Source organism: Diaporthe citri (genome assembly GCF_014595645.1).
Source record: "Diaporthe citri strain NFHF-8-4 chromosome Unknown scaffold_6, whole genome shotgun sequence".
NCBI lineage: Eukaryota > Fungi > Ascomycota > Sordariomycetes > Diaporthales > Diaporthaceae > Diaporthe > Diaporthe citri.
The window spans coordinates 3836224-3864048 of NW_025064851.1; the positions used below are offsets into that span (position 1 = coordinate 3836224).

Here is a 27825-nt window from a genome sequence, read left to right on the forward strand (position 1 = left end):
GGGCTGAAGCATTGAGGTGATTTAGCAAAACCTGGAATAGGCCGGTCCGGCTGTGGCTGGCCCCGGGGCTTCACACCAAAGGAGCCCTCACCCCAGATCCCGGGAAACCTGTTCGGGCGGGTGGGCGTTTCAGGTTCGTCTAGGGGTGAGGGGGCCGGATTGGGACTTGGCTGGTTGCGAGAGCGTGTGGAGGGCGAGGTGACCCGGGCCACATCTTGTTGGACTTGGGAACACCCAATGTGGCAAGCCTCTTGTCGCGGCCGAGAGAGAGATTTGAGATGGGGCGACCCGGCCGAGGCAACGAAGTGAGTGGACGGCAAGTTCCAGACTCGCCTCACGACGGTGCTGGACTGCTGTCATCAACGTGGTCTGAGACCACCTGGCAGCTACCGCAGTAGACTAGGCAGAGACAGATGGTAAGACAAGTGTTCGGCCTGAGCCGTGCATGTGCATGGCCTTTGGCAGGTCTGGAAGCATTGTGCTTCTCTCACCTACATCCCGCTTAGATTTGGATGTCTGGCGGCTTGGCCACTGACTTGCTGGAGCTGGGTGAGATCGGGAATGGTGTGCTGTCGGAAGAAGGAGAAATGAGAGACTTCCGACCGAGACTAGCAGCTAGCAAGCGTGACCCCAGATGCCGTCAAGCTTTTTTCTTCTTATTTTATATGATCGTACCATCGTATTCCTCATCTCCAATCTCCATCTCGCAGGACCCAAGGGATCTCAGGATGGGCCTTGCGCAGAGTCATTTTTGTGATTGCCGGGAGCAACCACGGAAGCGGGCTGTGAGATAATGACGCGGCACGAGGCAAATTGGCCTCAATTACAGCGCGGTTTTTTGTGTACGCATGTACAAGTACACCTGTACATCATCCGGTGCGTCGCAGCTCCGCCCACCGGCGCATAGTCATGTGCGTGCTGGCCACTGCCCGTTGATATTGGCAAGGACTCGGGAAAGCACGCGTGGCAGGGCGCACTATGGGCATCTGGGGTGATCTATTGTCGACGGCGGCATTGTCGGCTGCCATCCAAACCTTGCGGGCCCGTAGCTCCCGACACACGGATGCACTGAGATTATTGTTAGACCGTTAGTTGTTAGCCTTTGAGCCTACTAAAGTAGGGGACGTTCAGCTCCAACTCAAATCGGGCAAGGCACGAGGAATTAGACTACAGAAACATGCTTTCGTAGGCACGGCAGGATGCGGTGGAGCGCAATTTAGGGGTCTAAACAGAGCGGGCGCCAAGGCGTGCCTCTGGTGGCGCCCAGGCACCCCAGGGCCCATGCTTTTCCTTCTCGAATCGTTTGACTCGTTCCTGGAGCTAGAAGAGCACCGAAGCGGGGAGGTGGCGTCCCTGCTTGGGCCTAGCAGGATGCATCGCTGCAAGCTGCAGGCCGCATGGCTGCACGGCTGCACGAGAGAGACAAGAAAGATTGCCAAGTGGCCAATGGTAGGAGATGGGCCCCTCGGGGCGCCCCTGAAATCCACCAGTACTGGCCCGAGATTGGCCTGCGATCGGATTAGACTCTGTTTGATGTTTGTGAATTGGGGCTATACGCCATACATTGCCATCCCACAACCATGCCACACACCACCGCACCTGCACACCATGCATGCACGGGCATGCTCTGCTCTCTCACACATGCTATGGAGGGAGCTTCCTTTCTCAAACCCTCGCCGCCTGCTGTTGCTGCCGCGCGAGATGTACAGTAGCAGTAGCAGTAGATTATCCGGCTCCTCCCTCTCCTCTCTTGTCTGTCTAGTAGGCAGTCTCCTCCTACATACGGCCGCCCCTTCCTTTCGTGCGGCGTTTCCCTGTTTCTGTTCATCAACCAACCTCTGCTCCTTCCTGCCTCTTCCAGCTCCCGCTCCCGCCCTTGCCCTGTTCATCCACAAGCGCCCGAAACGACAGGACTGCACATCACCGTTTGGGCCGCCACCTCCGCTGCCGCCCGCACCGCCTGCGCTGCGTAGCTCTTTCCCTGTCCAGCCCGCTCATCAAACAAACTCAGCGAAGATCGCCCTCTTCCCGATTCATTGATTCCAAGCTTTTTTTCGACTGCTCGACCACTCCACAGCCGGATTTTGTGGACTCGTCTCGCGTCAATCTCTCTCTCTGCAACACTTGGGCCCTGTCCTGCCAACATTTGACGTCTCGCGGCCGCCGTCATAACTGTCTTTGTTCTCCCCTTTTGTAGCATCTGTCCTGTCTTGGATTGTGTCAAACAGTGCACACGTCCACACAATCAAACCCTTGATCACGACGTCTGTCGAACTACTACACTCATTTGTCCTACCGCTCTATTCAATTCGCGCCCCAGCAACTATTAGACTGCCATTTGTCCCCGCCATCGCCTACTACTTACCGTACTGTGTGGGCCCGCAGGAAGAGCCAACAGGGCCAGATTACGACTGCCCTTTCACACTCCACTGCCAGTCCCTTGCCTTCTCCAGCGTCACTGTGCGCTCCAGCCCGCACGCCCTCCCCTCGCTTCAAGGCATGCTCCATGAGCGTTGCCCCCGCTGAACCACGACCAGAGAGTCGGTAGTCTAGCTCCGGACGACCATGCTCGACGAGAAGAAACCTGCGATCCTCTTCGAACCCCCTGACGCAAAAGCCCGACTACGCGCCAGCTCCGTCACCATGCTGAGGCAATCACGGCGCCTCCTCTGGAGGTCCCGAGGCCTGGTGTACACGGCACTTGCCAGTGTTTTTGTGTGCTCGCTGCTGCTCAGCGCCTCCTCCGGCGGATATGGCGTTGTTCCCTGGACCGTTGACATGAGCGGTACGGCGATGGGTTACGGAAGTGGGCGCAAGTCCTCGAAAGGAAAAGCAACGTCCGAGGATTATGACGACAAGGCAAACCAATGGTTGTTCTCCAAGGAGTACAACGAAACTGGGTCGTATGTCTTAAACTTCCCGTCCCACGTTGTCATTGCGCATTCCAGAGGCTAACAGGTTCCCACAGATTACCCGACGCTGGCGTGATATACGGGAACACCCTATCCACACTCACCGACAAGGACAAAGTCCGACCCGACACGGAAGCAAACCTGACCTTGTCGGACGTTTCGACATCCTTCACCGAAGAATCCCCTTACTACTTCAATCCCTACCCAAAATACGACAGCGACGAGTGGAAGGAGGAGCACCGAAGCGATTTCGTCCCTTGCGACGGGCCTCTTGGCGAGATCAAGGACATACAGGTGTTTAAGGGACACCCCGAGAAGTGGCCTGCCCCGAGCTTCGGAAGCTTCGATTTGTTCGATATCGACCCCAATTTGTGTTATGAGAGGGACACGAGGCTAGGTCAGTATGGAATGCAGTTGCAGTTCGACAGACCAGCACACATGCTGGATTGGACCAAGGTACACTGGGGGAAGCTGCAGCAGGAGTGCGCAGAGAAGAACAAGGCGCGGTTCGACAGCTCAGTTCACTCTGAGGAGTCTGTCACAGCAGGCGACAAGGAATCCAAGAAGGGAAGCCCGTCGATAGGTGAGACATCTGAAGAACTCAAGAAGCAGAGGCAGGCGCAGCGACTGAAGCGACGGGGATCCGCGAAAACAACAGAAACAGCCGGCCAAGTTAACTCGTCATCCCCTATCATTCGACCGGAGAACCCTCCCGAGTCCAGGACGGCTGTTTTGCTACGGTCCTACACGGGCAAACGCTATACCGACAATGAAAAGCACATGATCCGATCACTCATCAATGAGTTGTCACTGCGAACTGGCGGGGAGTATCAGGTCTATCTCCTTGTGCAGGTCAAGGACTCACTCGAGGATCTTGCACTGTGGGACAAGGAGACATACAAGTACATCATGCAAACCCAAGTCCCCAAGGAGTTTCACGATATTGCCATACTGTGGGGCAGCTATGAAGTACAGGAGATCTACCCCTTACTCGACCCTCTGGACGCCGCGACAGTCCATAATGCACAATGGCTGTCAGTGCAGAAGTTCTCTCAGGAGCACCCAGAATTCGACTACGTCTGGAACTGGGAAATGGACTCCCGGTTGATCGGCCATCATTACGACGTGCTCACAAAGATAGCCCAATTCGCCAAGAAGCAGCCAAGAAAGGGGCTCTGGGAGCGAAATGAGCGCTTCTACGTTCCAGAGTACCACGGCGACTACGACACCAAGTATCGCAAGTGGGTGGAGAAGGCCTCCGGGAAGGATACTATCTGGGGCGCGCCTGAATTGCCATTCATCAACCCCGTCGGACCCAAGCCGCCTGTGGCGTCGCCAGCGCAGGACAAATACGAGTGGGGAGTCGGCGAGGATGCCGATCTCATAACACTTTCGCCAATGTTCAATGTCGATGAGAGCAACTGGATCCTTCGGGACCAGGTCTGGCAGTACAATGACACCAAGCACAACTCGACCGAGCTGCCCCGCCGGGCAACCATCGTGACACAGTCGAGGCTCTCAAAGCGCCTCATCGACGCCATGTCAGCTGAGAACCTGAAGGGAAATCATGTTGGCTCTGAGATGGCCGCTAATACAGTAGCACTCCTTCACGGCCTCAAGGCCGTTTACGCGCCCATGCCGGTCTTCATGGACCGACCGTGGAGCACGGAGCAGTTGCAAAAGTGGTTCAACCCCGGACCAGGAGGTACCAGTGGAGGACCGGGTAGCGCCATGGGTTGGGGCCGCGAGCATCGGTTCCAAGGCACCACTTGGTACTACCGGGCTCAACCGCCTCAGCGGCTGTATAACAACTGGATGGGATATGAGGACACGGGAATCGGTGGCAGGGCATGGGAGAAGCGCAATGGCCGTCCGTGTCTGCCAGCGATGTTCGTACATCCCATCAAGGATGTTATGCCAACCTGGTCAGGATACGCCAGCCAGTCGGAGTTGCCGTACAACTGGTGGGAGGTTTTCAAGGACAAGGAAGAAAAGGAAAGCAAAGACTGAGTTGTCAACCAAGCAAACAACAAAATTTGTTGCCGGTCACGGCCAACCCACCAGCACCACCAAAGAAGTGGCAACAACGAGGCAGTCCGCCTCCGAGAGGTTGGGCTTTTATACCCGGCATAAGATTGCCAAGTACATATACATCTGGACATCCAGCATGCATACACTCATCAGCATTGGGGTTTGCTGGTGTGGACATTTGTTTTGGACTCTTTGCTATGTATCATACACGCCACAGTTTTCATTTGACGGGGAGAACTCGAAAATTATGGTCGGTTCCCTTTTAGCGAGGCGTTTTTGGTCAGGGAAATTAGAACACATTTTGAACACCTCGTCCGGCTGCTGCCTTCGTGATCGTGACTCCTATAATGCCGTTCACGTGTTCCAAGCACGTCAATATCTGAGAACCCGACCATCTATCTTCGTAGGTTAAAAATGTCCAGTGGCCGTCCCAAGTTGTTGGACAGTGTCATGAGACTTGCTTCTGACCCTCAGCAGGTCTTACCAGGCGCCCCCCCCCCAGGCGTTCCCAACCAGACTGTATCAAGTCTGGTCCTCGTTTGCACGACCAGGTATGGGCCGCAAAATGACAGGCAGGCCACAGGCAAAGATGATGAGGCAGGCATCGCCTTCTTCTACTGTGCTTGATGCCGTGCCGAGAAATCCCTGAGCATATGGGAATGCCTGGCAACAAAACTCTCGATGAAGTAGCTCAAGGAGCACCCGGCCCATCAACATAGTCCTGATATGTGCACATCGGAAGATTTGACAATTAGGGCTCTCATTTACTCCAATATGCCACCAGATACCATGATACACTACCTGTAGTGCAGCTACCTGGTTTCGCAGATTGAGTTTCTTCGCTTCTGTGGATGCCTGAGCAATGCTATGAGGCTGCTTTTGGCAGGAGGCTTTGTCTACAAAATTTTCTTTTCCATTGAATCTATCTGGTAGAATGTGCAATCCCTTCCCCGACCTTCTTTTCATCAAGTCCTCAGGTTGGGGCCGCGTATTACGTAGGGTTCGCAACACTGTGGCCGAGTTTGATGTCTGTGACGCTGTTGGTACATATCTGCGTGGCCATAAACAACATGTCGTGATGTCTGCCTGCTATGGTCCAATTCCAAGCTCGACACACTCGTGCTTCATGCCTTGTCATGGGCTGATCTGATCCAGTCGTCAGGCACAGTGACGTGGTTTCATTCGCGTTGCTCCGATTTCCTTTCCTCTACTCTCCCCATGCTACCCCCCTCGTGTACCGCACAACAGCCGTCGGTGCTGTGAATTCGAAATGCTAGTCTCCGATTCTGATTTGCATCAAGTATCACCGGAAGACCGGTCTCACAGGTATATCTGTCCTTGCTCTCTTCATCCTCGCAAAGGAGCACCGATTCTTTTCTCTCAGTGCGCAGTCACGACTGCCTGGAAGACACACTCTGACAAAGATGACGCTCCCTCAAGATGGCCGGGTCGTCTGGACATAGCCGCAAAGCCTGATCAATCTCTTGAATAGCTAGCTGGGCATCACTGAGATTGTCATTGAGCCGCAGAAAACGTGCCGTCCTGAAGTGGAGCTTTGCTTCAAGCTGCTCCGATGGTTGCCACGTGAGTCCTAGCTTCCAGTACCCTGTTGTCATAGCCTTGCGTGCGTGGATCAGGAAATTCTCGGCCATCTCTAAGAGCAAAGGGTCGTCTGGTGCGCTGAGATTGATATGGGCGCAGTTGAGGCTGAGCTGAAAAAAAGTTTCCGCTACCTGGTGGATGAAATGCTCGCCTGCCTCCTGGGCGAGTCCGGACCAGTCGTCACCTCTGCGCAGCAAGTCGATTTCAATGACGTCTTGCGCCCACGACTTGCTGGCGAGAATGTGTTCGTTTCTTTTGAACAATTGCATGCCAATCTCTTTCCGAGCAGTCAGATGGTCCAAAACATCCTGAGGGCCACCCCACTTACTCGAAGCCACGTCCTTCAAGGTCGAACTGGCAAGATCGGCCGACACCAGACCGCAGATCTGGACATCTCGGATCCCATACAAGTTGTCACGTAACGGCTGAAGTAGTCCCTTTTGAGTCTTTTCAGTGAAGTAACGCTCCAGTGATCCAAGCTCCTCGTAGTCTCGGGTTTCACGGCGAGCAATCGCCATAGGCCCAACATTGAAGCTCATCGTCAGCTGGCTGCAGAACCCAGGTATCGCATGGGCAATCATCAAGTGTTGACACAAGCGGCCCAAATTTTCAGCCAAAATCATCGCCTCGAACGCACCGTTTTCACTGAGCAGGTTTGGCAACGGCTCGCCGTGATAGCTCATATTGACTTCAAGGACGTAGCCTTTGAACTGCCTCACGTGCTCTGTGTTTGCAGTCACGATGGGCACGCCGCCTCGCGTCAGCAGAATTAGTGGGAAATCCTGGAACTTGAGATGAACGAAACGGCTCTCTTTAACCATGAGGTCGTAAGCTTCGCGGTGGACGTCACGGCTGGCCCTGAGAATCGCAGTGTCGATAGAGTGTGGAACATGGGTAAAGCTCCCCAGGCCTTCCTCGAGCGCAGCCTCTATGGAGTAAACTTCCATCTTACATGGGTATAATTCGGCGAGGAGGTAGGCGTAGATGTTGTTGCAGACCTCGATAGGCAAGAAGCCCAGGCTGCCCACGTTGCCGGGTCGCAGGCGGGTTAGGCGATTCATGTCGGTCATCTTGAGGACTCGTGCCGGCGATGATGGTGGAAATGGTACGGGTTGAAGTTCAAGCGCGACTTGATTGTTGACTTTGCGGCAGAGGACGAACCTATCGCGGGGTTGGATGGCTTCAATCAGGGCAGCTGAGATCTGTCAAACAAACAGGATCCTTGCGAAGTCAGTGATGCTTCCCCTCAAAGTGAAAGATGATTCTTCCCACAAAACTTACCAGCGAGAGCTTATCGAGAAGGCTTTCGAGAAGTGGCTGCTTCGGAGGGGGAGGTCGTCGCTCAGGCTGGTAGTGAACAATTGCCAAGATGTGTACGCAAGTGGCTGCTCTTCCAGCACACACGCCAGCACAGTTTGTCTGGATGAAAAGGAGTGTTGGACGCGTTCTGATTGTTAACAGAGCTGATCGTCTGATGTTTTGTTGTCGAGGTGCCTGCAAAGGGGGACTGCCAGGTGTAAGGTTTGGGAAGTGCAAAGGGCGGGCAGCAGCAGGCATTCGAGGTGTACCAGGTTGGAAGGAGGTGTGAGAAGTACTGCAAGTTTTGCCGTTGCCTTGTATGAAAGGCTGCACCGATATCACAGCTGTGAAAAGAGGGCTTGCTGCCCTGTCAGTGCCTACTGGGTCACCAGTAAAGCATGTCGACCGTGGAGTCGCTCACATATGGGCTGGCGTATGGACTGGGGGCAGCGAGGTTGGCGTTTGCTGGGGAAACGCAAACACTTGGAGGGGCCGTGTGCGAAATAGGCATTGGAAACATTGCATAAGGGAAAGACAGCTTCACATATCGGCCAGAACCCATGAAAAACATGCAGCTTTCGAAAGCCATCTTACCGAAAGACAGCTGTTTTTGTCAGAGCCTCTCAAACACTACACCCCCTCTATGCATGGCCGTCCAGATACGTTTCAAAGGGAGAGAAGTCATTTAACATAATTCCTACACAACGAGAAGCCAGAAACCCCAGCGGCCAAGCCAGCGTCTCTACGCGTAGGAAAGGACGCCCTGATCCAACAGCACAAGAGCACCCTTTGTAGCCTCATCAATGTCTTCCTTGGGCAATCCAAGCGCCCCATTCGCGAGGCCGAGGCGGGTGTGGTCCCCTTCACCCGTAGGGTAGAAGATCCTCGCATACATCTGCCTCGCAAAGCCACCCCTGTCACCCTTCCTCATCGCCTCCTGGCCCTCCCTGAACCTCTGCTCGGATCCCTCATACCCGATCCTCCAGTCCTCGTCCTTCGTACCCGTCACCCTCTTGACACTCTCAAACATTTCCTTCTGGCTGACCGTGAAGCTGTCGACATACAGCGCCTTGCCTGCCCAGTTGTTGATGGCGGGGGCCTTGTCGCCCTCGTCCTCGGGGTAGACCTTGAGGCCCAGGAACGCCGCGAGGCCGCGGCCGCACTGGGCCCAGGTGGAGGTGGAGATCCTCTCCCCGCCCTGGTCGAAGAAGGTCATCTCGCGCTTCTTGAGGTCGCACCCGAAGCAGTCCGCGCTGCCGAAGATGGACCACTCGTACCAGAAGCCGCAGCCGAAGGCCACCCAGCTGCTCACGCCGAGCTTCTCGATCTCCCCCCTGGCCTGCTGGAAGGGCAGCCCGATCAGGTTCTCCGTCATCATCTTGTCGTTGGTGGGGTCCGGCCCATACGCGTTGGGCATCACGAAGGGGACACCCGCCTTTGCGGCGGCGCGGATGAGCTTCGACTCCGTGTCCTCGGGCGCGGTGACGGCGAGGGTGATGATGAGGAACTGCTGGCCCTTGAGGGCGTCGACGATTGTGGCTTCGTCATCGTAGTTGATAGCCACAGGGTGGACGCCTTCCGGGAGCTTGTTTGTACTGCCCTGCCGGGTGAGGGCCGTGACTGTGTGTTTGCCAGTCTTGAGAAGCTCTTTGACGAAGTAGCGGCCTATACTTCCAGAAGCCTAGACGATTGGGTATCAGAAAATGCACCTTTGGTCTCTACGAGGGTTGTTTCACTTACGCCCACGATAGCAACTTTCTCGATGCGGTTGACGAAACCGGCTGGCTTGTCTTTGGCGTATTTAGGCGACATCTTAGAGTTTTAACAAATGCTCTATCATGTGTATATATATATATATATATATATAGTGGTTGACTTGATTGTGGACTTGGAGACTGTCTGTTGGTATATTGATAATGGATGAAGGACGATGAAGCTTCCGAGCGATATACGGATGTGATGGTCAGGTTGGCTTTATATGTTCGACGCAACATATCTGTGAAGCCCAGTATGAACTTGATCTTAGATCGTTTGATTGAAAATATGTCAGCATTCTTGGATTGCGGAGCTTAATAGAGAGTCGGCTCAAACTCGAGGCCGAGTGAGGATATGAAAGCATCTCCGTGCGGTCCATGCCCCGATCCACCCCCATCGGCATCGGTTGCAAGAATAGTACTCGGCGTTAAGACCTGCCTACCTCTGTTCCTACATGGTGCTGATCTGACTAACACCTAGTGGCGGATGGCTGTTGCTGGTGGAACAGGACCAGGGGAACAGTAAACTGTATCGAAAGCTATCTCCGCTTGGCGGAGATGACGGAGAAAAGAACTGCTCGATTGGATGTCAGTATCTCCGCTGCAGCAGCTGATCGGCAATAAGGCATGCGCTAGGCCGACTGCTTCGGAATGGTCAGCTCGGACAAGGCGTATCTAGAAGTCCAATCGTACGTGCGATCCTTAAGCAAGCGCTCGCCGAGGCCCCCGAGCTCGAGGCCATGAACGGCTCGGCGATAGTTTGAGCCGGCCGAGCTGTGGAGTGACTCAGTGTCAATTCATGCAGCAGTGAGTGGAAGCAGACGCGTCGAGATAGTGCTTTGTCAAAGGTCAACAAGAGTTGGAAAATTGAAGTTCTCGTGAGTCGCAAAACGGCGAGCCTGCCGGACATGGGTCGCAAGCGAAAAGGCGGCTGAGCCCCCTTCTGCCCCGTAGTAGCCCACGTCGCACGAGTGCTTCTTTTCTGTGCTATCGAACGGACTCTTTAGCCGAGTGCTACGGAAACTTGCAGCGCGGCGGCGTCAACTATTGCCTTGTCAAAGCCATCCTGGTCCACGGTCGGGGCGGTTACTCGCTCGATGCCAATCCTCCTTGCTCCGTATGGTCGTCCAACATTGTGATTAGACCCAATTGCTGGAAGCCCAGACGAAGCTCAATCAGCAGTGCCATCAACACGTGCCGTGGTGTGCACCCGAGCTTTCTACTGGTCCCTTGAGCACCTAAAACACTGCTCGGAGGTAAGCCGACAGGTCTCGCGGTCGTAGCGAGCAAGAGGAGCTGACCTGACCTGGGGAATCCGAGAGGACGGTAATCGGCTCACGTTTGTTCCTAGCCTCCTCAGCCTCAAATTTAGGTGCTGACGGTTCGCCGTCCATCCAAACAAACGGCGCTCGGGTAGCCGCATTGTCTCAAGGTCAAGCCCTCTTCACGGGTGTGTGAGCGTTCGGGGGACCGTGGCCACCACTCGTAACGTCACACGATTCTTCACCACACCCAAGGAAAGAATTTAGACGAGGCCGGGCTGGCCTTTCTTTCCCTGCCCTGGCGTGCGACTGGACTTCGGCAGCAAGTCACTACCTGCCAAGTTGTCCGCTGCGGATTCAAGCCTCGCTTAAGGGAAAGAAAGACAAAGACTTGGGCATTTGTGACACCTGCTTTTTTTCTCCGACCGATCCAATGCAGATCGATCAATATCTGAAAAAGGCTCGGATTGGAGCCCAGAAAGTGTTGACGATTTTCTCCCCATCCACAGTAGGTAACCTGAAGCAAAACCGGGTGCGATACCGACACGAGGTAGCTCGGAAACCAGCTCACCTCCCTCGGATCCCTGTGCCGCGGATGGAGATGGGTACACCACTTGGGCATGCGGTACTCAAGCCCATCAGCACATAAGTACAGTACCTAAGCCCCCTCAGTCAGCCTCGATAAATGGGAAGTCTTCTCGGGCAAGCTAATAAGCCATCCGACTAAAAACAGCACAACGAGTCGGAAACTTCAAGCGGCTCGTCGTCCCGGCTTCTTATTAGTACGCGAGTACAAGTGCTCCTTCGTGCTGTACCTCGGCAGTGTCCCGGTTGAGCAATGATCTCGTCAACCTCGGGCCCGCAAGACGAGCGCTGCACTGCGGGGTGGGGGTTGACTCGCTCGGCAGCCGTGGGCCATCCCTGCTTGACGCGGGGAAACCATGGGAGGATTCTGGGGACGAGGCCCCCATTCGGCAGCAACCTTCTTTTTCGTCGATGTCTTTCAAGTTGCCGCGGGCGTCCATTCCCAGGGCTTCTCGGCGGGGGTTCGTTCCGAGGGTGACTTTTGTTGAGAAGGGAGCCTCATCCGATGCGCCTGCCGGTGCGTGTTCGATGGCTGTGATGGCCCCAGCGAGGCGTTTCGTCACCCCCGCCCACAATTATTCAAGGGTGAGGGCGGCCTGGTGAAGTCACCGTGGCTGCAACAGAGGTATCTCCCTAGTCGTAGGACGCGGTACCAGACCGGGATACAGAAGGATGCTGTTCCCCCGGTCCTCCGTCCTGGTAGGCTAACAGATGCCTCGGGACATCTCGACTGAGGTCACTTCCCATACCCAGGTCGTTATCTCCTTTCCCCCTCCTCCGCTGGTACAAGGCTACTCATCTCATCTCTGGGACGTCACTGCTGCTTTTGACACCTTATCCTCGGGCATTTCTTATACGCGTGCGAAGTCGTCCCCCCCCCCCCGGTTGTCGCCTTTTTTCCTCTTCACTTCTGCCCGGCCTGTTGTCCTGGAATCTTGGCAAAAATGGTGATCAAATCTCGCTGGAACATCCCGATCGACAACAGTTCTTTGCAGCAATGGATCTTTGGCTCGTCAAAGGGTCCCCTTCCGGACCGGAAGACCATCATCGATGCTGAACGCCCAGACACCCATTTCTTGACCTTCACCGAGTATCGACTACTGGCCAAGCGTGTCGGCCTGGGGCTGCAGCAGGCCGGCCTGAAGCCCGGCGACAGGGTGCTCGTCTTCTCCGGGAACAATCTGTACTTCCCGTCCGTGTTTCTTGGCGTCCTTATGGCCGGTGGTATATTCACGGGTGCCAATCCGACTTTTGTTGCGCGTGAGGTTGCGTATCAGCTTCGCGACAGCGGTGCCACGTTCATGTTTGCCGCGAAAGGCAGCCTGGACATCGCATTGCAAGCTGCGGAGGAAGCAGGCTTGTCGAAGGACCGTGTGTTTATCTTCGATGCAGAGACTGATGCTCGGCTTGAGAAACCCACACCCGGAGTGAATGGCCGGCAAAAAGGAGCGAGGCACTGGACCGAGCTCATACAGGCCGGCAAGGCGCAGGCCGAGAGCTGGGACTGGGTCGAGCCCTCAGATGCGGCCAGCACAACTTGCTGTCTAAACTATAGCAGCGGGACGACCGGCGTGCCCAAGGGAGTCGAGATCTCGCACCGCTCATACGTTGCCAACTGCACACAGGTCCTGTTCGTGGCAAAGCTGGACCCGGAGCACGACGTCAAGAGAGACAGGGCTCGGGCACTCGCATTCCTTCCGATGTACCATGCATACGGCCAAACCTATTTTGTCGCAAACTACGCTCGTCAAGGCACGCCAATCTATGTCATGTCTCAATTCGACTTCATGAAGATGTTACAGTACATACAGAAGTATCGCATCACCACCTTGACCTGCGTGCCGCCAATCATTGTGGCTCTTGCGAAGCATCCTGCCAGCCGCCAGTTCGATCTGAGCAGCGTCGAGACTGTCGGGTCTGGCGCTGCGCCACTGTCTCATGAAGTCATGACGGAATGTCAGAGCTTGTTCACCAAAAACGAAGTCGTCATCAGCCAAGGCTGGGGCATGACGGAGACAACTTGCACGACCCTAGCCTGGGATAGTAGAGTAGATGCGCGTGCTGGCGTGGGAGAACTCTACCCCAACATGTCCGCAAAGATCATGGAGCTGGACGGGAAGACAGAGATCCTGGAGGCCAACAAGCCAGGCGAGATCTGGGTGAGCGGGCCAACCCTGCTGAGAGGGTACTGGCGCAAGCCGGAAGCAACCCGCGAGACGGTTGTGACCGATCCCGACGGCACGCGGTGGCTGCGAACCGGCGATATTGCGCACTGCGAGGAGTACCGCACGGGGACGATATGGCACATCGTCGACAGGATCAAGGAGCTCATCAAGGTCAAGGGGAACCAGGTGGCCCCGGCCGAGCTCGAAGGGCTGCTTCTCGAGCACCCGGCCGTCGCGGATGTCGGCGTCATCGGCGTGACCATCGACGGAGAAGAGGTGCCGCGGGCTTACATCCAGAAGAGCCAGGGAGCAAAGGCGACGGAGAAGGAGATTGCGGAGTGGATGGCAGAGAAGGTGACCAGGTACAAGCGCCTCAAGGGCGGAGTGGTATTCGTGGAGGCGATTCCGAAGAATCCGGTAAGTTGAACATCCTCACATGCTACACTGGACAAACTGTTCTAACCGGGTATGGCCACAGTCGGGCAAGATCCTCAGAAAGATTCTTAGAGACCAGGCTAAAGCAGAAGTTGGGGACCGTAAACCATTTGGTTCGAGAATCTAGATGATGACGAGACCTACAAGGGGCCAGCCAACGAGACACAGCTGGTTAAGCTGGCGGCAGGGACAGTATATAAGCCAGTGTCATGATAGAATATATGAGACAGCATTCGTGATGATTCTATGAGTTTATTTTCTGGCCTATAGTCCAGTCCCGAGCTGCTATCACCGTGCCGTCCCGACGCAGCCGAGACCTCGGGAATCTGCGCTTTTGATTAGCGTACTGCGGGTGGGTGAAGGCGAGTAAATGATTGCTGGCAAGAGCTTCAGCAGATTGTCAAACTCATATCCGTACTGCTGAGATATTATGAGCAAGAGTGAATCAACAGATCCACAAGCACGAAATAGAAGCATCTGCTGTTATCGTCCTCACTGAGCTTGGAGTCTCCTATGTAATTGATGTGTCGTGTGCCTGCTTGCGTACCATTGGTCAGAGCTCCAGGATGGGACCCACCTTTCTGCTGAGGTAAGCCATGCCGACCTTGTGCAGCCAGGGAACTTTTTTCCTCGACCGCGAAGAGCTCAAGTCGAGCCTCTCCGATCGGTAGCCATCGCGATTGGGACGACAATAACTGGTGGACAGTTAACGACATACAAATTGGGCTGTATAATTGATCGATCCCAATCGCCTGGACTCCAAGATCTCACTACCTCCCCTCGCCCTTCCTTTTGAGGCTACGACCCAGCCTCCAAACCTCATGATGGAGGCCCCAGCACAAACCCTCCTTCGACCAGCGACACGAAGCTGTGTCTCCAGCACAAGACACGCCCTCAGACAGCAAATACGCTCGAAAGCCACCGCGTCACGGACGAGGCGCTCTCTTAACATCGCTCCACACCCCTCCTTCCTCGCCTCCGACTCGCGCCAGCAACAAGACCACATCATCTTCAACCCGCCCGCGAGCGCCCCGTCCGTATACCACACACCCTTCAAGTTCCTGCCCAAGACCGACCCCCGGCGGCGCGCGAACCTGGCCAAGATCTTCGAGTCACACTTCGCGCCGCCCACCACCACGGGAGGCGCAGAGACCACCACCACCACCGCAGACCTCCCATCGGTGCGGGGGCTGCACAAGCCCAACCCGGCCTTCGACGCCCGGGGCCCCATCACCAAGTCCGAGGTGGAGGAGATGCGGCGGCTGCGGGAGGAAGACCCGCACAAGTGGGACGTGAGGGCGCTGTCGGACAAGTACGCGATCCCGCACATCTTCGTCATGATGTGCTGCCAGGCGCCCAAGGAGAAGCTCGAGTTCGAGAGGCAGAAGATGGAGCTCATCCGCCAGCGGTGGGGGCCCATACGCGCCAAGGCGAAGGAGGACCGCCACCGGAGGACGCAGATGCTTTACCGGGGAGAGATATAGGGTGTCTTCGGTTTGTGGCCTCATACGGCCACGCGAGGATGCTGGATGCGATGCCTCAAAGGTACGAAGGTGGCGTATCCTGCCCTGTGGAACTCTGGGGACAGAGCTCTCGATACAGATTGTTGAGCTGCGCCTGACCGTCCGCCCTGGAGAACCGTTCAGCTGGCTCTAACTTGAGTCGGCCCTCTTGTGAGGTTAGTGGGACGAAGCGACACCACCCCCAGCGAAGGCAGCTTTGGGCGACGAGGGGCGACCACGGGATGTACCTTAGTGTACGATTCGTACTGTAAAATCTGGGAGAACAATAGAAGACAGGCCGCAGAGACAGGCCTGGACACTGGCAGGCAATCGCCGAATGGATGGCAAGCTCGGCTGACCAAAGTCTGGAGAGCTCTGTTCTGTACATTTAAACAACCTCCAAATACCATCTCAAGCTTCACGCCAACCTCAGACATATTTAGGTCAGACTCCGGGAGACCAAAATGGATGATCAAACAATTTGATTCGCTGTTCTTCCCATGTACTGGGGCCTAGTCATCCTAAAACAGGCTCTCGACTATTCTGCGAGGCTAAACGTATTTAATAGGGCTATTACTCTGACGCCGTCCCTTGAGGTATCAAACGACCTCTATGCAGAAGCCGTTCCGTCCTTGGAAACCTGAGGCTTCTGGTCCATTTCGGAATCCTTCTTGCTTGGAATCACCCTTGCACACCAACCGCACCAACTCCGGGCCTGGCCGTTTACCTCACGGCGCAGGCTCTGGCCCGATACCTTCTCGTCCTCCCACTCAGGCACGCCGCCGCCGACTCTCACCATGGTTATCTTGACCGATTTGATCTTATTCCCTATGCCTTCCACCTCGTGCCTAGCATAGCCGGGTCCCAAGGCCGGGGAAGGTGTCCTCGTCGCGGATGTTGAGCCAGGGTCCAGAAGACCCGGCGAGGAAGAATTGCTGTGGAGGCTCAGGTTGCTATGGCTACTGCTCCATGAATGTGCTCCACTGTACAGGCTCAGGGTGGTCGGTGACGTGCCGGCAGAATGGCCCTGAGCCAGGAGGTCCTCTGCCTCGCGGGCGTCTGCGGCGTCGCAGTCGGTCTCGTGCTCAATGTACTTGCTGTTGCAACACTCGTTTTTCCTGCAGCACTCCACACCCCGATCTGCATCTAGGATTCTTGTCAGTAGATTCCTCCCCCTTTGGAAAATGAAGAGCAAGTTCAATCAAAAATTGCTCTCGCATAGGTGTACTTGCCCCCGATACCGGTGCCGAGTCCGCCTAAGACTTCCCCGTACTGGGACCGCCATTTCCAGATCCTGGGTCCGCGTCAGCGGTTGTGGGTCCCTTGTGACGTGCCTCCTGCTGTGGACAGGGGAAGAGAAACTCAAAAGAGAAAAAAGACGGATTCCTCTCACCCGCGATACTCGGAGTCCGCGCCTCTGATCCCGCGACCGCACGGCTGGCAGAGCCATACTCCGGCCGTCTCACATGTACATATCGCGCGTTGCACCAGGTCGGAGGCGGCTGGGATATCCGGGCTTAGCTGTGGCTTCACAAGGCGGCCGACGGGTGCCTTCTGGCAGGAGAGACAGAGGCGGCGATGTCTGTCGCGCATAACGGCAGGGGCTGGTGGTTTGATAGCACAATTCTGGCGGTCGGAGATCTTGTCAGTTGCGAGCCCGCAGAGCTGGGCGGCATTCGGGAGACAAAGCTCACCCTACACACAACCGTGCTACATTTGCGACACTGGGAAACCATGTCCCGAGCACAGCTCCCAGCCTTGCCGTTGTAATAGCTGCTCCTTGATGTATCTTCCATATAGTACCAGTTGCCGGCCCTGGCGCGGTATCGCAGCGTAGATTCGGGGTCGACAGGCAGCTCCTCGTTGACGCAGTGAACGGTCGACTTGAGGAGGATGGAGCGGTACTGCAGGAGGGAGTCGTGGACGCCCCGACAAGTGCGCGACAGGCTATCGAGATCGTTGAGGTCAAGGTGAGCAGCCACGGCCATGACAATACTGGAGTCTCCAGTCAGTTGGGCTCTTCCCCAGGCACAAAGGGCCCGGAGAGAGGTCGGGGTTGAGAAGACAGAAGACCAAAGGGGCCAAAAGGTTTGGTGGTTCGCCTACGGATAGCATCCCAAAGCCACTGTCATCGGGTGTACCTCTGCGACAGCGGGCTCGTGAGTCGCCTCCTCGCGATCGTCCGGGCCTGGAGGAGCGCCGTCCTGCTCCTTGTGCCCGTGGACGACCGAGCAGTCCGGCGGCGCGGTGCCGTTCCACACGGGCTTATTCAGGCCGTGGCCCTGTTCAAGTGGCTCGACGTCATCGTCTTCAAGATCCACAAAGACGGCCATTGTGGCTTTAACATGTGTCCAAAGAGAAATAACCAGTAAGAAGTACAGGTAGAGAGAAGGGCAAAACGAAGATAGAGCTAAGAAACCATGGAAGCAACACTCGAAAGAGAAGGAGAGGGGGGAGAGGCAGGTAGGGAAGTGAGATATCTAGTCTATGCAGTCCGGTAGCTGAATACAGGTAGACTGGACTAATAGACCGCATAGGTACGAGATCGATCTCGGAGGGATCTGGGAGAGGCATCCTTGACGACTGACCTGGAGGGGTCAAGGGGCACTGCCGCCCGCCGGACCCCACCTGCCAGTCTAAGACATGTGCAGCAAGGACCCAAGGTACCGGGATACTTTGCGGCCCAAGCCTTGGAAGGACCCCCCCCCCCCATCACTCTACTACCACCCTCCGGCAGCCGGCTGGACCCCTAGGCTCGACTGTCTTGACAGTCTCTCTCTATCGAGATATCAAAAAATCGGCACGGCACGGCTGCATGCCACCGGCAGCAAACCGACGCCGACTCGTGAGATTGAAAGAAGCAGAGCTGCCTCTGGGACTTCTTCAGCGAGGCCCCGGATCCTTTCAAGGTGGACACTTCTTCGCGATTATCTCCAGGTGGGAGCTGCCTAGGAGCCGGAACTGCAGCTGGAACTGGACCGGCCTGGGCAATACCAGGCAAATTCGAACCTCGATTTCGACTCTACGGCTAACTATCCGCAGTGCTCATTGCAAGTGGCACTACTGCTGCGTGGGACTCTTGGTCGGGTAGAGGAGAAGGCTGTTGGAGACGATGAGCCAACATTGGTGCATTCCGATTTCTTGCGGCTAGCTGACATCGACAAGGCCACAGCGATGCATCGAGTGCTTACAACCGCCGTCATGGTAACCGGAGGCTTTGTTGTGTCGGTGCCTGACGACGCTCCTTACTCAGAACCATTCCTCGACCGGTTCCTGGCTGTGGGCCTTGCATCGTCTCGTTGGTTTACCGTCTAGTGACTGGTAATGCACCGACTAGAGGTCATATGTCTGCAGGATGGCTGCTCATTCCGCGCCAACAGTGGATCTTGGATTTGATAGCACGCAGCTATGAAATGAAAGTCAAGTTCATTGCCCAGAGAAAAGATATAATGGCCTAGTGACCAGTGTCACTTGTGTTGTGGGGGCCGGAGAGGTTCCAGCATACAGACGTTCTCCTCTAGCGTCAAGACTACCATGTGCCGGTCAGGTTTGGAAGCTCCGAGGGACACGAACCGGAACATGGAGCTCAAATCTAAATTTCACATTCTGTTTCGTTTCTCTTACTCTCATCATGCTGAAGGAGGGCCCGATCGATCAGCTCTACATACCTCTTCGACATCCTCCTGAGCCACATCATCGTTCTTCTTGCACAATATGTCTGATCGTCCAGCTTCTACACGGCCACAGGCGCAGCATACACGCGAGAGATTGCATAGAAGCTCACAGGAAGGGCTCGACGGAGAAGACAATCGGGTTGCGCAATGGGTCGAACGAGTCGATGATCTGGCGCAGGAGTCGCGTCCGCTTCCTTCTCGCCGCACCCAAAAAGCTAACCTCGAGATCGCTTCGTCTTCCGAGGACATGGACTCGAGACAGATCACTCTGCCGCAATATCCTGGTCAGGTTCGTCTCAGAGATGCGCAACAGCGTGCTCGCCGTCCCAGTTTGTACTCGCCAGAGGCAGGACCGTCCCGTATTCCCGGCACGCCCGCTGCAGGAGAATGGTCGACACATGCCCCAGCCGGTTCTTCGTCGCCAAAGGCTCTGTCAACACGGAGATCAAACCCGTTGGTACATGATCCTAACAAAAATCATCGAAGCACCAGCAGCATTCCATTACAGGACTTGAGAGGCTCCATGCGCACGGAACAGTCAAGCAGCAATGACGATACCACGGATTTGCCTGTTGGAAGACCGCCGGCCATTCCGCATCGGAGTCCGCATCGTTCGTCACTAAGAACCGACGGTACAGCATCTAGGCCGGACTCGAACGGAAAGCAATCTAGCTTTATGAATGCGGGAACGAACTCGGTGCTCAATCTGGTCCCGGCGTTGCCTGGATCTGCATCTCGTCCAGTTTCGGTTGACTCTACTGGCAAGGCATCAGGCACCCCCTCATGGGCAGCACAGCCCAATCAACAAGGCCCAGTCTCAGACGCTGCGCCTCGAGTTCCGGTACTGCCGAGTCGGAACCCACGCCGTGGGGCGACAAGCATTGCAAAAGCTTCACCTTCAAGGCACGAACAACCTGGGACCAAAAGATCAGGGAAGGCTCCCACACGGTCTTTTTCACCTTCAGTGGTCCAGCGAGACTCGCAGCATGGCTCAGCATCCCAAGCGAAGCTACCTAACGTCACCAACTCAGCATCTCCCACACCGCATGGCGCCCCTCATACACCGAACTTGGGGCTCAAATCGACATCCACGAGACGTACCCCTCACGCAGATGCAAGCCGATGGGCCTTCCAAAATGGCCCTCCAGTCACGACAACGGGCCGAGAGATAGACAGCGGTGGTTCCAGTACGGGCTCGACCGTCACCTCCTCAAACCCGTCCACCGTTGGACAGAAGTCTTCTGCGTCTGGCAGAACCAAGGCGTCTAGTATCTCGTCGACGAAAGAGCGCAAGGAGGCAATGGAATCCTTGAAGTGCATCCGCAGCGACGTGATGGTAAATTACCTTTACCAGCAGGCTCTCACAAAATCCTACGTCTCAGCCCTCGACTTGTGGCAGGGCATCGTACTCAAAGAGAAGCGAGGAAAGTACTCATGTTGTCCTCCACAGCTGTCAATCTTCGAGAACGGCCTACTTGACAACGTCAAGAAGATGAACGTATGCTGTGCGATGACAGTGAGTACGCCAGTCACGAGAACTATCTTGGAAAGCACAGCATACGTGGAGCTGAATCACGTTCCTATGCCGAACGGCTTGCAGGTGCAGGTGTTGAAGACCATGTCGGACTTACCGCGATGTCAGATTCATCATTTTGCTGCTTTTTTGGAGGATTTGATGATCCTCGTGGTGTGGGACGATGATCCAGAGCATCTGCTGCAGCGAGCTGAGGACTTGGAGGCAAGGTTCGTTAAGATGATCTGGGTTAACAGAGAAGAACAAGCCGAAGAGGATGGGAAAGAAGATCCGAAGGCACTAGCAGATGAAGGAGTCGAGGCTGTGGACCCCGGAACATTGGAGGCAGGAACGGCAGGGCAAGAAGAGCGGCCGGTCATGTTCGTGAGCTCTATCATCGTGGCTTTCACGGTCTGCCTCGCTGTCACATGCATGGGCTTCGGCTGGAGGCGCCTGGCCATGGAGTGCAAGGTGGACAAGAACTTTCTCCGGCTGGCGCTTCTTCTTCTCGCGCCCGTGCAACTATTCTTCAGCATGGTACGTGAGACCTCACCTGTGTGTCACGTCTACTTTTTGGACTAATGAACGATGCCTAGTTCTTCTTCCAAGCGGTCTGTGGCAACATTATCCAAATGATAGGCCCCACCAGCCCGATGAAAAGTAACTCGAAGTACTACTCCGGGAAAGCACCCAAGAAGCTGGACCGAAGGGACTGTCTCCCTCATGTTACGATCCAGATGCCGGTGTACAAAGAAGGCACGAAAGCTGTCATCCGACCCACAGTCATGTCCGTCAAGACTGCTATCTCGCACTATGAGATGCAGGGTGGAACCGCCAACATCTTCGTGAATGATGACGGTATGCAGCTTCTCAGCGAGGAGGATGCACAGGAACGTCGGGACTTCTATGACGAGCACCAGATTGGCTGGGTAGCAAGGCCAAGGCACGATCCTTACGGCGAGCGCCCATTCGTGCGTCGTGGAAAGTTCAAGAAAGCGTCCAACATGAACTATGCAATGAGTGTATCCAGAAGGGTTGAGGAGAAGCTGCACCATGTCTCCCGGGACGAGGATTGGACTGACCTGGAAGAACAACACGAGTATCAAAACGCTCTTGCGGCGGTTCTCGAAGAGGACAAGGGGAGGACGTGGGCGGAAGGTAATATTCGCATGGGTGACTACATCCTCTTGATTGACTGCGACACGCGAGTACCCAAGGAATGTTTCCTAAATGGGGTCAGTGAGATGGAGCAGTCGCCACAAGTGGCAGTCCTTCAGTTCACGTCTGGAGTTTTGAATGTCACAACCTCATTTTTCGAACGAGGGTAAGTAGCACGTTAAACAGCACCACCCCACCCCCCAGGACCTTTTCGCTGGCAGACGCAATGCTAACTGATGCTCCTCAGAATTACGTGGTTCACGAACCTCATCTACACAGCTATAACCTATGCCGTCTCAACGGGTGATGTGTGCCCCTTTGTCGGCCACAATGCTCTCATGCGCTGGTCAGCCATACAAACCGCAGCCGCCTTCGAAGACGAAGACGGATACGAGAAGTACTGGTCTGAATCCCACGTGTCTGAAGATTTCGACATGTCTCTAAGACTACAGTGTGCTGGCTATTCCCTTCGGTACGCCGCTTACACAGGCGATGGATTCAAAGAAGGCGTGTCCCTGACAGTCTACGATGAGCTCGCCCGTTGGGAAAAGTACGCATATGGGTGCAACGAGCTGCTCTTCCATCCCTTCCGGTACTGGCTCACGCGAAGCCCGTTCACGCCGCTCTTCAGGCAATTCGTCACGGCGCGCCAAATACCCCTCCCGAAGAAGATCACCATCTGCTCTTACATCGGGACGTACTACGCCATCGGGTCGGCGTGGCTGCTCACGGTGACAAACTACCTCCTGACGGGTTGGGGTTTCGGGCTATACGAGAAGTACTACGCCGACTCTTTCTCCATCCTATTCAGCGTCATCATGGTTTTCACGGGGCTGGGAAACCTGTCGCTGGCGGTGCTTCGGTACCGGCTTGAGAAGGGCTCGCTTGTCGGCAACTACCTGAACAACGCCAAGTGGATCCCGATGCTCACCATCTACCTGGGGGGAGTCTCGCTGCACGTGTCGCAGGCGATCCTGAGCCACTTTTTCGAGATCGAGATGAATTGGGGCGCGACGTCCAAGGAGCTGCGCGACGTCAGCTTCCACGAGGAGCTGGGTAATGTCCTCAAGAAGTTCAAGGGCACGTTCCTCTTCTGCCTGGCCAGCACGCTCGCGATCCTGCTCGGCTACTGGGTCGTGCCGTACCAGTGGCAGATCCGGGACTTTGCGTCGATATTTCCGTTCGCGATGCTGGTGGGGTGCCACTTCCTGCTGCCGATCGTGCTGAACCCGGCCCTGATAATGTTGAGCTGGTAAGCGGGAATGGTATGTTTGCTTGGAGTTGTGGTGTCGGTAAGTAGATGTGTGGAACTTAAGGTCCAATCTGCATGTCATGGGTTCACTGAAATTGTACCGAAGAGGCATTGCGCGGAGTATTGCTAGTGCGCGCAGAATTTCACGTATAGGTGTTAGATTAATGACAATGAATTTGGGTATGCTAGCCTTAATGTTTCAATACTTTTGTTTTCTCGGTGAGAGATAGAGGTCAGTCAGGACCGTTGCTGAAAGTAAAAGGCAAGCACTGCAATTGAGGATGCCCATTCGGTGCCTCGTTGCGAGCGAGAATGGGTCCAAATCGTAAGACTTTCTTTGTTGATGGGGAAATTAATTTCGGTTTAGCATCGACCTGGAGGGCCTACTTCCTCAGAGTCGCAGTGGTTCCCCCTTCGTTCCCCTCACGGCCTGGGCGCGGTATTACGGTGAGGCTGGACAAGGCTTAATGTCGTGAGGCTCAGGGTCGTGCCCGAACCTTGTAGGCAAACTTTGCAGCACAAAGAAGATGGCGCACCCAAACGGAGATCCGGCTAGTCTACAGCCCAAAGAGTGCGTAGGTTGTGCTACAATAATGCGGTCACGGGGATGTCGCCTAGTATAGAGGCTGCTCAGACTCTGGCTACTAGTAAGTGGTGAAGACTGGGGCTCTTGGGCTCTTGTCACAAAGGAATCCTGCCGTGGGCCGGTGGGTGGCCTCGACCGGGCTTTTTGCCAGACAAGAGGGCTAAAGCCATTGGGACGAGCAGTCCTGGCTTTCCAGCGGAGGAAAGAACCCTCGAGAAGGGTTCCAAATTTCCAACCGTCGTCAAGATCTGTAATCGAGGGCGAATCCTGTTGGTAGATTACGGGCACAATGGCTGGCCAAGTTGAAGGATGGGTAAGGGCGGCGACCGTATCGGTACGTCACGGTGGATACGGGGTGAGAGCTCGACGTTGGCTTAAGTAACTGTGAATGGGCCGTAGCTGGAGCAGGTGGGGGATGCGACTGCCAGAACCCAATTAGGTTGGCAGGCGCGGGATGGTGTGGACCGACAAGCTCGCCAGCTTCTGGGTGACGTCTGTTCCGGGCGCCGATCCAACAATCAGTCCTCTGTCCATTCTGTCCGGTCTGTGTCTGGGCTTTAATTTTTGATTCTGATTCCGATACTGATTCCTGCTCTTCGACCTTCCATTTACAGTTCTCCTGACATTGTATTCTTACCATCAAGCAGACCGATCGATTCACCGATATCTCAAGCAAGCAAGCGAACCAACAACCGCCTCTCGAACTGGGCGAAGCTGCAGCTCTGCTAGCCCTGCCCCTCGTCGAGATCCGATGAGATCCCTCCGCCACCAATAGGGAGCAGGTGTAACCACCTCCCTCAGGAGAGCCAGACACACACACGACCAGTCTACCTGCTCTTGCATCGCGTAGTGGAGGTGAGTTCATGTCCATTTGGTGTGTCTGTCGGTACCAAGCCCACGGTTGAGACCCTGCATCCGCATCTGCGTCGCCTAGCCGGCTTGGTCTCTCGGGAAGCGAGGCTCGGGTCGGGCGCGGGCGGGCGTGGGCGGGCGTGGGTGTGGGCGCGGGCGCTGGTGAGAGGTGTGGTTGGACCCTGAAAGCTGTCGTCCCTGCTGTCTCATCAATCATCAGGCTGTCTTCTCAAGCAGTTCACTGCCCAGTCTGCCCATATAGCCCCTTCCACCTGCCCCAGCTTTCCTGCATGCCTCACTCCTCCTCCAGCTTGTCATTGGGGGCCACGTCGCATCCTCTGCCGAGCTGACCAAGCCATCTGCGGCCTGACCTGCTATTCTCGAGTCGGACCAGCGTCGGCATCATCATCAGCATCAGCACAAATTTCGCCTTTCCAACACTCGCACCAGCTGCCGTACCCTGTTCCTGCCGCTAACCTGAACGAGAGCGTACAGTGAGGTGACACCACCTCCGTAGCTCCTCCAGTACGAGCATTGTCCCGACCGTCACACGACCCCAGACCGCCACAGCCTATCTTTGTTTCCTCCGTCCGCCCTATCGGTGTTTTATCCTCTACACAACAAACTACCTACGCCTGTAGTTCCCCTGCAACTTCCTCTCCGATTGTGCCAACGCCGACGTCTTCTATCCCGATAGCTGGCAATGTCTGGCACCGGCATGGACGCGCACAAGGCGCCCGGTCCCCAGAACCGGAGCGATTCCATTGATGACTACGATGTCTTCGACGATGCCAAAACATATTACGCAGCTGACCGCCACAAGGGCACAAAGGCCTCGGCCCGGACTCGCACCTTCTCCCAGGTATGCCTCCAATTGACCGCTGGCCACTATGTTCAAGGACATTTACTCACAGCAATGACCATGCAGAATAGTCTCATGCAGCAGATGGAGAGACTGGGCCTGAAGGAGCCTTTCCGCCGGGGAAGCCATGGTACGCAACATCAAGAACTCGTCTGCCCATCCCATACCATCGAGTGCTCTAGCTAACGTTCAGCCGATGATCAGACGAGACTACCCTCCAGCAGAACCGCCGGTTCCTCATCTCGGTCGATGCCACCCTCGAGAGTCTACAATCACAGGAGGACACAGATGGCAACATGCAGATCACAATCGAGGATAACGGCCCCAAGGTAAATTGTGCGTCCGGCTACGTCTGCTGGCTCAAGCTGACACCATGCAGGTGCTCTCTCTCCGGACCGCCGCATCCAATGGCTTCAACAGATTCGACATCCGAGGGACCTACATGCTGTCCAACCTCCTGCAGGAGCTGTCCTTGGCCAAGGAGTTCGGCCGCAAGCAGATCATCCTGGACGAGGCACGGCTGAACGAGAACCCGGTCAACAGACTTTCCCGCCTTATTCGTGACCATTTCTGGGACGGCTTGACGCGGAGAATCGACGCATCAACCATCGACATTTGCGCCAAGGACCCCAAGGACTGGACCGATGACCCTCGCCCACGCATCTACGTCCCATTCGGCGAACCTGACCAGTTTGAGTTCTACACCAAAGTCGCAAAAGACCGGCCGGAACTGAGGTTGGATGTCGTCCGGCTGCCAGACTCGATGGAGATCACTGCTGAATTTATTCGTGACTTGAACAACGCTCCAGGCCTTCTCGCTGTTGAGATGGAGAAGATCAAAGATCCCAAGACCGGCGAGGATACGCTACGTGGCGTGCCGTTTGTCGTGCCTGGCGGCCGTTTCAACGAGTTCTATGGCTGGGACAGCTACATGGAGTCGCTGGGCTTGCTTGTTAACGACAAGGTCCACCTCGCCAAGTCCATGGTGATCAACTTCTGCTTCTGCATCAAACATTACGGCAAGATTCTGAATGCCACCCGGTCCTACTACCTAGGTCGGTCACAGCCGCCTTTCTTGACCGACATGGCACTCCGTGTCTATGAAAAGATCCGACACGAGCCAGGAGCGCTGGACTTCCTCCGGACGGCCATACTAGCTGCCATCAAGGAGTACCATAGCATCTGGATTGCTGCTCCTCGTTACGACCCCGTCTCAGGCCTATCCAGGTACGGGCCTATTGGGCTGGGCGTTCCGCCAGAGACGGAGGCTAATCACTTCGTGCACGTCCTGGAGCCCTACTGCAAGAAGCATAACCTGGAGTTCAAGGAGTTTGTTCGCGCTTATAACAATCGCGAGATACTCGAGCCAGAACTGGACGAGTACTTCATGCATGATCGTGCTGTGCGAGAGTCAGGACACGACACCAGCTATCGTTTCGAGAAGGTTTGTGCGAATCTTGCGACCATTGATCTGAATTCTTTGCTCTACAAGTATGAGACGGACATTGCCCGCACCATTCGAAACATCTTCAACGACAAGCTGCCTATTCCTGAGGAGTACTGCGTCGGCTCGCTCGTTCCCGGCCAGGTCGAGTCCTCTGCCATCTGGGACCGCAGGGCCAAGCGCCGCAAGTTGGCCATTGACAAGTACCTGTGGAACGAAGAAGAGGGCATGTACTTTGATTACAACACCGACACACACGAGCAGGCCACTTACGAGTCGTGCACAACATTCTGGGCGCTCTGGGCCGGTGTTGCATCTCCCAAACAGGCCGCTGCCATGGTGACCAAGGCGCTCCCCAAGTTCGAGGCGTACGGAGGGCTGCTAGCCGGGACGCTTAAGAGCCGCGGTGAAATCAGCCTCGCCCGGCCGAACCGTCAGTGGGACTACCCCTACGGCTGGGCACCGCAGCAGATCCTCGCTTGGACGGGTCTCTATCGTTATAGCTTCACGGAAGAGGCCGAACGCTTGGCGTACAAGTGGTTGTTCATGATGACCAAGGCTTTTGTGGACTTCAACGGTGTAGTGGTCGAGAAGTACGATGTGACGAGGCCAATTGACCCGCACAGGGTTGATGCCGAGTATGGAAACCAGGGCTTGGATTTCAAGGGCGTTGCGAAAGAAGGGTGAGTCAGACCCAGACAGTAGCGACTGTTTGTCTACCATTTGGTCGTGGCCCGTTGCTAACGAGATTTTGCAGGTTCGGCTGGGTCAACGCCAGCTACGTCTACGGCCTGCAGATTGTGAGTGCTCACATGCGCCGGGCGCTGGGTACATTGACGCCGTACGAGACATTCGTCAAGGCTCTCGACGAGAACCGGGCCAAGGCGCTCTCTGAGATGGCTTAGACGGGTCTTTCCGTGCTTGCTGTTCAGTTAGA

General features: G+C 55.6%; 8 protein-coding genes across 8 annotated transcripts; 5 read left to right on the top strand and 3 right to left on the bottom strand.

Moving 5' to 3' along the window:
* Positions 1 to 2643: 2643 nt before the first annotated feature.
* INS49_013004 (uncharacterized protein) lies at positions 2644 to 4922 on the top strand (the record flags this gene model as incomplete). Its single annotated transcript, XM_043173706.1, has 2 exons — positions 2644 to 2903; positions 2969 to 4922. The coding sequence occupies 2 exons, from the start codon at positions 2644 to 2646 to the stop codon at positions 4920 to 4922; spliced, it is 2214 nt and encodes a 737-aa protein (XP_043023003.1).
* Positions 4923 to 6334: 1412 nt separating this feature from the next.
* INS49_013005 (uncharacterized protein) lies at positions 6335 to 7615 on the bottom strand (the record flags this gene model as incomplete). Its single annotated transcript, XM_043173707.1, has 1 exon — positions 6335 to 7615. The coding sequence occupies one exon, from the start codon at positions 7613 to 7615 to the stop codon at positions 6335 to 6337; it is 1281 nt and encodes a 426-aa protein (XP_043023004.1).
* A 971-nt stretch (positions 7616 to 8586) lies between these two features.
* Positions 8587 to 9656, bottom strand: INS49_013006 (uncharacterized protein; the record flags this gene model as incomplete). Its single annotated transcript, XM_043173708.1, has 2 exons — positions 8587 to 9525; positions 9585 to 9656. The coding sequence occupies 2 exons, from the start codon at positions 9654 to 9656 to the stop codon at positions 8587 to 8589; spliced, it is 1011 nt and encodes a 336-aa protein (XP_043023005.1).
* A 2733-nt stretch (positions 9657 to 12389) lies between these two features.
* On the top strand, positions 12390 to 14172 carry INS49_013007 (uncharacterized protein; the record flags this gene model as incomplete). The annotated part of the gene is made up of 2 exons (XM_043173709.1): positions 12390 to 14027; positions 14089 to 14172. The coding sequence occupies 2 exons, from the start codon at positions 12390 to 12392 to the stop codon at positions 14170 to 14172; spliced, it is 1722 nt and encodes a 573-aa protein (XP_043023006.1).
* A 697-nt stretch (positions 14173 to 14869) lies between these two features.
* Positions 14870 to 15529, top strand: INS49_013008 (uncharacterized protein; the record flags this gene model as incomplete). Its single annotated transcript, XM_043173710.1, has 1 exon — positions 14870 to 15529. One exon carries the CDS (start codon positions 14870 to 14872, stop codon positions 15527 to 15529), a length of 660 nt encoding a protein of 219 aa, XP_043023007.1.
* Positions 15530 to 16157: 628 nt separating this feature from the next.
* INS49_013009 (uncharacterized protein) lies at positions 16158 to 17880 on the bottom strand (the record flags this gene model as incomplete). Its single annotated transcript, XM_043173711.1, has 3 exons — positions 16158 to 16644; positions 17351 to 17542; positions 17654 to 17880. 3 exons carry the CDS (start codon positions 17878 to 17880, stop codon positions 16158 to 16160), a joined length of 906 nt encoding a protein of 301 aa, XP_043023008.1.
* Positions 17881 to 20521: 2641 nt separating this feature from the next.
* On the top strand, positions 20522 to 23148 carry INS49_013010 (uncharacterized protein; the record flags this gene model as incomplete). Its single annotated transcript, XM_043173712.1, has 4 exons — positions 20522 to 20737; positions 20891 to 21271; positions 21472 to 22058; positions 22140 to 23148. 4 exons carry the CDS (start codon positions 20522 to 20524, stop codon positions 23146 to 23148), a joined length of 2193 nt encoding a protein of 730 aa, XP_043023009.1.
* A 2137-nt stretch (positions 23149 to 25285) lies between these two features.
* INS49_013011 (uncharacterized protein) lies at positions 25286 to 27793 on the top strand (the record flags this gene model as incomplete). The annotated part of the gene is made up of 5 exons (XM_043173713.1): positions 25286 to 25444; positions 25511 to 25574; positions 25649 to 25773; positions 25824 to 27571; positions 27646 to 27793. The coding sequence occupies 5 exons, from the start codon at positions 25286 to 25288 to the stop codon at positions 27791 to 27793; spliced, it is 2244 nt and encodes a 747-aa protein (XP_043023010.1).
* Between the last annotated feature and the right edge of the window lie 32 nt (positions 27794 to 27825).